The sequence below is a fragment of the Crinia signifera genome, chromosome 19, assembly GCF_055691185.1.
Source record: "Crinia signifera chromosome 19, ASM5569118v1, whole genome shotgun sequence".
In the NCBI taxonomy this organism is placed as follows: Eukaryota; Metazoa; Chordata; class Amphibia; order Anura; family Myobatrachidae; genus Crinia; species Crinia signifera.
The window spans coordinates 127956543-127968948 of NC_139226.1; the positions used below are offsets into that span (position 1 = coordinate 127956543).

General features: G+C 42.4%; 1 protein-coding gene across 5 annotated transcripts in view; it reads right to left on the reverse strand.

Moving 5' to 3' along the window:
* The window catches only part of RER1 (retention in endoplasmic reticulum sorting receptor 1), a 46637-nt gene that overhangs the window by 18698 nt on the left and 15533 nt on the right, over nt 1-12406 (reverse strand). For all 5 annotated transcript variants that reach the window (XM_083163324.1, XM_083163327.1, XM_083163323.1 and 2 more), the window contains exon 2: nt 12240-12327. In XM_083163324.1, coding sequence (XP_083019450.1) covers nt 12240-12320 — 81 coding nt within the window. In that variant the 5' untranslated portion in view covers nt 12321-12327. The remainder of the gene's footprint in view (nt 1-12239; nt 12328-12406) is intronic.

The following is a 12406-nucleotide window of genomic DNA, read 5'->3' on the forward strand; positions in this document are numbered from 1 at the left end:
TGAAAACCATAACCACACTGCTAACAATACAGATAGCACTGCTATATAACACAGCACACACTATAAGAACAACACAAAGGAACACTTTCCCCCTTAAGCAGTCAATAGTCACCTCGGGCAATCTGTGAGCTGAGACACGGCACGGTAAGAGGCTCCTACTGACAGGATGGGTCGCCCTAAGGATCATCACATACCTCCCCCTTCCTAAATAAGGTCGGAGTGGCTGTCTCCTGCGTCCTGGGAGCTGGATCCGGCTCCTCCTGTCAGGACAACCCATCAGCATTGGCGTGGTCCTTCTACCTCTTGGGTCTGGGGACTTGTTCCAGGTGCTGTGGTTCATGGATAACCACTACCACTGTGGCCTGTATCGATATCACCCCTCGCCCACCCGGGTCACACCAAGGCGGGCTTAAGTTAACCTTTGAGATGACAGGTTCCTGATCTGGGGGTCTAAGCGCAACAGTTCACTGTTTGTAACACAACCTCCGGTATCCCCGGTACAGGGTTTACCCCTGTCATGTGGGAATCTTCCCTCCCCTCCTTCCTTTTTGGTGGTTTTTCCTCCCTACCCCTTTGGGGCAACTGGGAGGGGCCTGATCTGCGCATGCAGACCAGCATCAGGGAACCTGGCTGTGGATTCTGCTCTTAACAACAGTGCTGACGTTGGCTGCAGGAGAGCGGTGGGTAATGACAATGCTTCTACCTGTGCTCCCCCCTCAAAAGCCTTTACAACACCCACCCCCTGTTCTAGATCCTCTTCTGCACCCTTACAGGATGACTGAAGGGCCTTGCTGTTGGATCCTTCCCGCCGCCTCCCAAGGCCAGAGCATACATGGCACCCACCTGCTCTCAGTGGTCCAGGGGATTCTCCTTCACAAAAAAAGAGGACAGGGAAGAATGTCTTTTTTGTTGGCGCACAGAAGTGATTTTGAAAGAAATATACAAATTAAAATTATTTCTTTATTGAGATAGGTTTAAAATAAGAACTGTCCAGTCCGTGAAATATATCATATATATATATATATATATATATATATATATATATATATATATATATGTATGTAAAAAAGTGTTTTTCGATTTTTTATCTTTTAAATAAATTTTTTTACTTTGATTAGTATCTGTGTCCTTTCATGTGTTTTTTAATTAATTTTGGTCCTTTTCTATCGGGGATATTCTGTAAGGGAGTTATTCAATACTCCTTGGTGGGCTTATAATATAAGTTTACTCCTTACAGATTTACTCCCTTTGTGATGTTGTTCTGTTTTGATTATTTTTAATCTTTTAGGAGAGTCCAGTGTATGAATCGTATGGTGTAATCTATCGAATCAGAAGATATTTACACTTGTCACAATGATTTATCATTCACTTGCAGATGTTGTTTTGTATTACTGCAAGACACACAGTATAGTGCTGTATGTTTTTGTTTGAAACTTAGTGAGGGCTCTTGGCTATATGTATTTTTATAAGCCAATGTTGAGCTCCACTTATATCCTTTAGTTAGCTCCTCAGTGCTCTATACAGGATAATAAATAATATTGAATGATTTTATCTCAAAAGAAGTGAGTGCCCGTACTGGTTACACCAATTCTATACAATATCTGTTGGTGTGTACTACCATGAAAACAGCTTTGATGATTTCCCCGTAATATCTGCTGGTGTGTATTAACTCTTATGCAGTTTCAGCCTCATACAATTGGACTTACAATTTGCACCTGTATATGTGGTTTATCTGCTAGCCAGTACTGCCAGCTTATTGCTTTTTAGCTCCACGGTATGCTTGGATTGTATCCAGGTTTATGTCATAATTCTTATTGTTGCTTCTTGAGTTCCATCTATCAAATAGGGTGGACTCCGTGCGCAGCAGTGATTTTTACAGATTGTTTAATATGTCTACCATCTATCCCCTTTAAGACATTAGCTTTTATACAGTTTTAGAATATACGGCTGATATTGCCGACTGTATCGCCTGCCCAGTTCTATTTTATGGAGACTGGTAAATGTAATTTGACATATTTCGCCAGCGTATATTAGAGATTGTTTCGCTGGCTGTACAATCTATATAAAAAGATGGAATAACACAGAGATCATAGATTTTTACAATCACTTTCATACACTTTATTAGGTGCAGGCTCAATTATTGTTTTAATCACTGCCGTAATTCCAATTTATTGCTGTTGATTAGGTAACATGTGCATGTGTTGCAAAAAGTAGCCAATATGTTTCAGACTGTTTGGGCTGTGTGCGCAATAGTCGCTTGTATCGATTGTTTAATATGTCTACCTTTTGTCCCCTATTATTTATTTTACAGAGAAATACAATAGCTTTTTTATACAGTTTTAGAATATATGACTAATTTTGCCGACTGTCATAGCTATTAACTCCGTCTTTTAGGGACTGGTAAGTTTTTAATTTGACATATTTGCCAGCATCAATTGGTAATTATGCTGACTATACAATACATATGGATAGACTGGAATATCGTGAATATCGTGGTTTAATTGTAGCGTGAGCTTTATTATGGGCTTGTACAGCTATTCATTAAGGCTGCTGTTTAGCTTTAGGAGGAATATTAAAGACTGAAAATAGCTGTTATACCTTTCTCACAAGGATTTGTTCAGCTATTACACCCGTTGCTCCGGCTCTATTCTTGCAGCCGGTAGAGCGGGTACAATCTCACACTATCACTCCGTCAAAATACAGGACAAGTGTTAAGTATATTGAGACTGTTACTAACACTGCTCAGGCTATATTTATGCAGCCGGCAGAGCAGGTACACTTTCACACTGTCACTTCGTCACAGCGCAGGGCAGATGTTAAATATTGGGTATGTTGAAGCTGTTAAAATCGCTGCTTCACCTCTATTGCCGCAGCCGGCAGAACGGTTACAGCCTCGCGCTGTCACTCTTTCAAAGTGCAGGGCAAGTATTAAATATCAAGTGTGTTTTAGACACGCTATTACAGCCGCTACTCCAGCTCTATTCAGACAGCTGGCAGAGCGGGTACAGTCTTGCGCTGTCACTCAGTCAAAGTGCAGGGCAAGTATTAAATATCGAGTGTGTTTTGATCACGCTATTACAGCCACTACTCCAGCTCTATTCAGACAGCTGGCAGAGCGGGTACAGTCTTGCGCTGTCACTCAGTCAAAGTGCAGGGCAAGTATTAAATATCGAGTGTGTTTTGATCACGCTATTACAGCCACTACTCCAGCTCTATTCAGACAGCTGGCAGAGCGGGTACAGTCTCGCGCTGTCACTCAGTCAAAGTGCAGGGCAAGTATTATTACAGCCGCTATTCCAGCTCTATTCAGACAGCTGGCTGAGCGGGCACAGTCTCGCGCTGTCACTCTTTCAAAGTGCAGGGCAAGTATTAAATATCAAGTGTGTTTTAGACACGCTTTTACAGCCGCTACTCCAGCTCTATTCAGACAGCTGGCAGAGCGGGTACAGTCTCGCGCTGTCACTCAATCAGGGTGCAGGGCAAGTATTATTACAGCCGCTATTCCAGCTCTATTCAGACAGCTGGCTGAGCGGGCACAGTCTCGCGCTGTCACTCAATCAGGGTGCAGGGCAAGTATTACATATCAAGTGTGTTTTAATCACACTATTACAGCCGCTACTCCAGCTCTATTCAGGTAGCTGGCAGAGCGGGTACAGTCTCGCGCTGTCACTCAGTAAAAATGCAGGGTAAGTGCTAAGTACAGAGACTGTATATCACTCAAACTATTGCAGCCGCTACTCTGGCTCTGTTCGTGCAGCCGGCAGAGCCGGTGTAGTCTCACACTGTCTCTCCGTCAGAGCGCAAATTATTCTATTACAGAACTAACATCACATTTAATTATTATATTAAGGACTCTAACACATAGGACACATGAACGCCGACGCGCGTTTCACTAGTGGCAGTTTTTTCAAGGCAGAACCCGATCGTCCCGCTTGGATGATATTTAAATGGACGGCTACCAATTACAGGAGGTATTCAGGTTCACGTGTTTTCCTCAACCAATCTTTTCCTCAGGGTACTTGGTTATTACTTATACTGAGTACGGGTAACCCTTATTAGGGTATAGTATCCCAAACTGTGTGTTCTTTATACAGAAGGTGGGGAATTGGATCGTAAGGATACTAGATATCTTTTAAAGTACTATGAGATTATAGGAACAATGTAGATATTGCAGCTAGTTCTCCTTCTTGTATCAATTTTATGAATGTTTATTTTGTAGATAAAGATGAGAAATGAGGGAAATTAGTGAGAGAAATAAAGTACAAATAAATGTTGGTGTTAAATAAATAAATATGTTGGGGTGCATTTGTCTTGTTGATTATTGTGAAAGATATAGTAAATACTATTAATATTTGAGATTGTGTGAATTATTCATGTATTGTATTAAATAGTGAATACGTTTTAATCAGTGAGTTTTATCTTAGCTTTTTGGGATGGTTGATGTGAGAGAAAAATCATAGTGAAGAACTCAGTGGAAAATGATATATACAAATGTGGTGATAAAATAAGTGATTGTGTGTGCATTCCATCCTTTATAAGTGTGAGGATGTGGGTTTGGTCCCATGGCATTCTAATATAACTTGTACCAGATGATTTTTATTTGGGTTATGCAAAGCTGCTATATATCATTGTTTAATATTGTCTATATTTTGAACAAAATGGATACGTTCTCATATTCCAACCCATATTAATTTGGGTTATGCAAAACTGCTATATATCATTGTTCAATATTGTCCATATTTTGAACAAAATGGATACGTTCTCATATTCCAACAGATATCCATATATTTATATTGGAATATCTGGATAAACTATAATCATGGTTTAAATAGGTATTTTAAATACGTTGTGTATTATAACCTTTCCCCAGATACAGCTTCAAATCATTGATTTATGTACCATAATTTGGTTTTATTAACTCTAATTCAAATTCGTTAATCCTCCAATAGGGATTTTATAGTCTTGAGATAAATTGTTGCAAAATATTTTTAAGGAAAAGACATGGGCGGAAAAAGAGGAAAAAGAGGGAAAAGGGAGAAAATGGAGCATGTCAGGATATTTTCAGTATTTAGAATGTTATCACAGGAAATGTGTATAACTGTTGTTCTCGTTGAGACCTTTCGGATATACACTGTCCATCATAAATATCATTTTCGTCTCATACTGTAATAATTTCTTATCCACATCCCCTCCTCTGATGTTTACACTTATGTGTTTCATCCCAAACGTTTGTAATCCCAAGGGATTGCCTCCATGATGTAATAAAAAATGGGAGGCTATGGGGGTGAGGTTTTTGAAGTTGCTTTTATCCTGTTTTGCTCTCCTGATACTGTTTACATGCTCCAAGATTCTTATTTTAAGTTTCCTTTTTGTTTTTCCGATGTAAATGTGGTTACATGGACATTTCAAGTGATACACTACTCCCCCGGTGGTACAATCAATGTACTCACTTATATTCCATTTTTTACCATACAGTATCTGTCAAAATAATTTGTTGTGGGTACCATGAAGGGGCATGCTTTGCACTGGCGGCAACAGTAAGAACCCTTTTTGGAAATGAGTGGTTTTTGTATCTTGGAGAGATGGCTCTGGACCAGGACGTCCTTTAGATTATTTGAGCGTCTCCAGCTAATCTGGACTTTCCTGGGAAGGATGTCCACTAAATCAATATCTGTGTGGAGAACTGGCCAGTGTTTTTGTAAGATCTCGTTAATTTCGCGCCACTTGTTACTGAAGGTCCCAATGAACCTCACTGGTTCTTCTTTTTGTATTCTGATTTTTGGGGTCAACAGTGATTCTCGAGGGCGTTCTCTTACTTCCTTTTTGGCCTTTTTTACTGATCTTTTGCTATAACCCCTCTGATGGAGCCATTGGAGTCACACAATGGCTGAAGGGAGTATCCGCAATTCTCCACATGCACCCCTCCCAAAAGCCCCCACAAACCCCTCACTTGGGCTGAACACCTCCCCCAGCCCTTTAAATCACAACTGCTGGGCCTCCCCTGGGCAACCATCCCTCTTCCTCCGTCGCACTGCTTCCCCAGCCAGGCTGGCCTAGGGACTGGTGGGATGGCATTGTACGGTGGCACTGCTGGCATCTCCCTCACAGCTCCAGGTGCATACTCACTTTCTCTTGCTTGTGCCATGCTCGGTGGTGAGGTGTGTTCCTCCGATGGGCTGGTGCGGTGCCCCTTACCATCCCTGTTACAGGTCTCAGCTGGGGTTCCCCGTTGCTGCAGCGCCGCCCTGGGCACAGGATTGCAGTTCACAACACTCGTAGGGGCCTTACAGCTGAGCCACACATCCCCATTTACCCCAGCTCTGATCGCGCATTCACAGTCTCTGGTACCCCTGTCCCTTGCGGCCCCCCAGGTACATACAAGTCCCCTGATCTTAGCTAGTCATCCTCCACACATACAGGGGGTAATCTTCCTTAGGTGGACGGGCGGCAGAGTGCAATAGTCACCTCGAGCAATCTGTGAGCTGGGACGCGGCACGGTGAGAGGCTCCTGCAGAATGCCAGAAGGGCTCTGGTTAGCTGGATGCAAATACTGGCTGCTGGCTCTGGAGGTGATGCTGATGTTCCGGCGGAGTCTGGAGGGGCCTCAGTCTCCTCCAGTCTGGTCCTGCCTCTCAAGGACAGGGATTCTGAACAGATACCAGATGTTCTACTCAGAGCTGCTGTTTTCAGCCCAGTTTATCCCTCAGTTCTGTGCCGGGATTGGCTGTTTCTTGAATTCCCAGATGTAAAATGATCCCTGAGTTCTGTGTAGGGATTGGATGCCTCTCGAATTCTAGAAATATACAAGGTCCCTGGAGTTCTTTGGCTCCCTACTGGGCCAGTGCCTGGGAGTCTACCCACTGACTATCCGGGATGGGGCGCACTAAGGATCGTCACATAAATTATTTTTACATGGACCACCAATCTCGGGCACCCCTGCATGTTCCCCAAGGCACCCCAGGGTCCCACAGCACACAGTTTGGGAACCACTGCCTTAACCTATAAAGCTATATATTTACAGAGAATAAAAAGTACAAGGCAAATACATAGCTTAATATATCGCCCTGCTCCAATGTCAGCATTACGGGTTTGATAATGCTGACAAAACCTCTTCTAATATTAAACACAAAGCATGGCACAGACTTGCCCTATGAAGCACATAGTTTAAAAGGCCTATTATTATTTAAAAAATGGTAAATTGGTACTTGTGTAGTTTGGCGGCGCCCATCGCATCGTATACTATAAGGCATACGATGGTATGCGATGCAACGCAATATCGCACGATGCTGTACAATGCCATACAATTTTAAAATTGTATGACATTGTATATGGCATACAATGCCATACAATGCGATGCGATTAAACATTGTATAAGCACCCTAATGGGTGCTTACAATGTTAAATGCACCCCCCCCCGCCACCCCCCCACTATAAACGTGAACCCGAAGCGTGGCAAGCGGCGGCGGTACGCGTCCTCCGACCTTTTCATACCCCCACTATCCACGTCGGCGTGGAGTTGAGAATAGAAAGTGTGGCGAGCGCAGCGAGCCACCGAGCCCGAAGCGTGGCGAGCCCCGCGGATACCTGTGAAGGCCGTGAGGGGACTCCGATACCTGTGAAGGTATCCGCGTCCGCTCGCCACGCTTCGGGCTCGGTGGCTCGCTGCGCTCACCACACTTTCTATTCTCCACGCCGACGTGGATAGTGGGGGTATGAAAAGGTCGGAGGACGCGTACCGCCGCCCCTCGCCATGCTTCGGGTTCACGTTTATAGTGGGGGGGTGGCGTGGGGGTGCATTTAACATTGTAAGCACCCATTAGGGTGCTTAAAAGCACCCTTTAGGGTGCTTATACAATCTTTCATCGCATAGGGGGCAAAAATCACGTCGCATCGCATGCCATCGGGTGCATGGCATGCGATTAAAACATTGCGCGATGGAGATCGGGGGCGCCGCCAAGATACACAAGTACCTGTAAATTTTACATTAACTTAACACCGTAGCCTTATACTTCCATTCAAACACCCCCCCCCCCCCCCACCTACTTACAGTAAATAATTACATTTACTTGTTTTGTATCCAGGATTATTTCTCCTCAAATCCGCCCTGCCTACACTTAAATAAAAAAAGGATTGCCTTTCTGTACTCATATCAGCAACATATGCTGAGGTGATACTATTAAGGAAATGCCCTAGTTTACGGCCCACACCCGATCCTACCTGCAAGATTACATCAGCCAGCTTACACATTTGTACAATGGTATGTACAACATGAAAATGAGTCAGTAATTCAGGTTACAGGATTATTGTGTTGAACGAAGGGTAAATTGCAGTGTCCAGGATCACCCTGGCTTCCCACTGAAGTGTAGCTTTGTTAAAGTGTTATGCATTTTGGGCAAATTCTTCAGAACTGAGCATGACCCTTGTGAATAACAAAGCAGCTGATGGATGGAACACATTGTGTCTTTGCACTAGAATACTCGGGCCATCCATAGCATCCGTATCTCCACAATGAACAGCTGGATGGAATATAAAGTAACAGTGCTTCTAGGGCGAGGACGCCACTAGAAAGGTGACTATGTCCCGATATGGGCTAAAAGTTACGTGCTTGGTTGTGGTCAATGCCAGATCCTAGGAAATAAACCATTTTGGACTAGTTTTTACTTAGAATATGCCACCCCAATTGAGAAATTCAATAATCCATTAGCATGAAATAATATACTATTTGGCGAGAACGATTTGCACCTTATATACATTTATGAAAAACATTTTCACATACAGTAAGATTTTCAATGTTCACAGTCATCTGAAAATGCCACCAATAATTTACATACAGATGGAAATCAAATAATTAGAAACCATTGACGCATGTTAGCTAGGATAAATATACAAAAAGGATCAAAACGAACCCAGCATAAGTTATACATGGAGAACATCTTTTTAAATACCCAGCAAGGTAAATTTTATATTTCAAATATAATGAAGTACCTTGTTTCCTAGCACGGCGCCCATCGCATTGTATACCATAAGACTAAATAAGGTATGCGATGCGATGTTGTACAATAAAAAAATTGTACGGCATTGTATACCATACAATGGCATACAATGCGATTGTATACGATTTTTTATTGTACAACCACCCAGATGGGTCCTTACAATGTTAAATGCCCCCCCCCCCACACACTATCAACGCCAATCCGAAGGGTGGCGAGCGCAGCGGTACGCATCCTCCGACCTTTTCATACCCCCACTATCCACGCCGGTGTGGGGTTGATTTTATATAGTGTGGCGAGCGCATCAAGCCACGAGCCCGAAGCGGGGCGAGCCCCGCGAGTAATACACGTCCCCTCGCCACACTATCTAAAATCAACTCCACGCCGACGTGGATAGTGGGGGTATGAAAAGGTCGAAGGATGCGTACTGCTGCGCTCGCCACGCTTCGGGTTCGCGTTCATAGTGGGGGTGGCGTGGGGATGCATTTAACATTGTAAGCACCCATTAAGGTGCTTATACAATAAAAAATAAATTGCATCGCATGCGGCTATATGACATGCGATGGCATAAGATGAAAAAAATTGTGCGCCGTGCTAGGAAACAAGTACCTAATAAAGTATATATAAATAAGTAACTGTGGTGTATAGATATAAATGGACAATATCTGAAGTGTAACATTTATCACAATGTTGCTCTGTTACAATGGATTTACCAAACATTTACATTTTGTAAAAAAGTTTTCATTATAAAAAAAAAAAAACATAAGTAATAATAAAGATTATTATTATGCCCCAATTTCGGCCATCTTTATGCAAAATGAAAACATTAAACTGGGCTTTAATATATAATATATATATAATAACTCAGCACTCCTTAAGTACACTCAGATATGGGCACGTCACTTCCACAACCTACTGCAGGGGTTCCCAAACTTTTTTGAATCACGGCACCCCGAAGCATCAGAATTATTTCGCGGAACCCCTAGGCTAAAGTTTTCTCGTTGAGAAAGTTAGAAACAAATATTAAAGTTAAATAAATTGTGTTTATATCTCATCCTTAGAATCAGTTATGTGGTAATGGACAGGATTCTCTTCTGTTTGTCCCCAATTTGACTATTATATTAGACATAAATAACTTGAATTGGTCCTGGACCACCATCCCAGGGCACCCCTGCAAGTCCTCCAAGGCACCCCAGGGTGCCACGGCACACAGTTTGGGAACCACTGACCTACTGTATATGCTGATTATCATGTATTAAAGACATGTCCAAACTGTGGCCCTCCAGCTGTTGTAAAACTACACATCCCAGCATGCCTTGCCAGTTTTAGCATTCCCTAATATCAAAACTGTGGCAAGGCATGATGGGAATTGTAGTTTCACAACAGCTGGAGGGCCATAGTTTGGACATGCCTGATGTATTCAATAGTGGGTAAAAGCTTAAAATGGAATAATTTACATTTACTAAAACTTCTCAAATTGATGAGGTGATGTTGCCCATAGAAAACAATCAAATTCCGTCCAACATCTCTATTACTTCCTAAAAACGATAGACAGAATCTGAATGATCTCCTCTTCATTTTTAGAAGTGTTACTAGATTTACCCCATAGAGCAGGGATGGGGAACCTTTGGCCCTCCAGCTGTTGTTGAATGGCGCATCTCAGCATATTGCCATAGTTTTAGCATGGCGAAATAGCAAATCTGTAGCAGGGCATGCTGGGATGTGTAGTTCAACAACAGCTGGAGGACCAAAGGTTCCCCATCCCAGCCATAGAATGTGATGGCAGATAAGAATCGCTTGGCTCATCTAGTCTGCTCCTTTTTTTTTTTTGCCTTTTGGTAACCTCTACCTTATTTGACCCTTCTGTATATCCCAAGTAGGTTTAACATTTCTCTACCACCTATCCACTACCCTTTCTGTAAACCATTTTTCCTTAAGTTTTCTTTAAACCTACAGTACCTCCTCCTTTTAGTATGTGTCCTCGTGGTCTACTACAACTTTTCCTTTGAAGGCTGTCTCCCTCCCACACCTGGTTAAAACCCTTGATATATTTGAAGGTTTCCATCATGTCCCCTTTATCGTCTTTGGTCCAAACTATACATATTAAGATCTTTTAGTATTTTCAAGTAGGTTTTGTACTGCAGACCATGCACCATTTTAGTTGCTCTTCTTTAACCATCTGTAATGCAGTGGTTCCCAGACTGTGTGCCTAGTCACCCTGATGTGCCACGAGGCTCTTGTCCATTCCAACAATCTTAGAATCTAAACCCACGGTCCCACACTTTCGAGTTTATTTAGCAGTCTCCGATGTGGGACCGTGTCAACAGCCTTACTAAAGACTAGGCCCCTCATTCATCTATTACTTTGGTCACCCAATAAAAAAAAAAAAAGAGTCAATCAGATATATTTGGCATGATCACCCTCCAGAGTAAATCCATTCTGTTCAGGATCCTGTAAATTGCTGGATATGAGATATTCCACAATATCTTCGAATATCATTTTCATAAATTTCCTTACTATTGATGTAAGGTACTCTGGTCAGTAGTTGCTTCCCTTTTACTTGCTTCCACTTTTGTGCAGTGGAACCACCTTAACAGTTGAATATTTCTGGTGTTCCCAGCACCCCTTTAAGCTATTTTAGTATCCATGTATGTATCCCATATGGCCCCATTGGTTTATCCAATTTTCATTTTGAGAGTTCTTTTTAGGACCCTCTACTGTGCACATATACTTGTATCAAATAATTTTTATGTTCCCATTGCAGTGAACACCAAGCAAAATACTTATTTATATGATCTGCCATTGCCTTGTCTCCTTTGACCAGACTCTCACTCTGTTTTAAGTCCATTTCGTGCTCAGAGAATATTAATTAGAGGGTGTATATTTGCACCTGTAAAAACCATGCTGGAATGTAAGATGTGTTAATGCATTATTTGCATGCAGGAAAAATAATGAACAATTACTGGGCAGCTATACTGCAGTTATCTCCTCCTGCAGTGTAATATAATTTGCCTAACTACACCTTATGCTGGATGTAGTTCTACTTCTATTGAACACCTTTAGCAAGTGCTAAAAGGGTTAGGTCCTTATTTCAGTATGTAACAAGAGCTCCCATAACAGTGCCTCTAGTGGTCAGAAAAGGTATTATAATGAATGCATCCCAGACACAGGCCCAGAGTTTATAGAGTATTACTTTCCACGAACTGAGAAAAAATGAAGTCTAGTGTATCCATTGACCCGTTCACTTACCTGCCCTAGCCTGGAAAAGAACCGAAAGACCACAGACTGCTTGCCATGTACTGATTCTCCGATACTATCTCCTTCTGACATTCTGTATCTGTGAAAATAAGAAGGAAAATTATTGATTTATACAAATTGGAGGGGAAAGAGCAAGTGCTGGGATAGGGGAGTGGCAC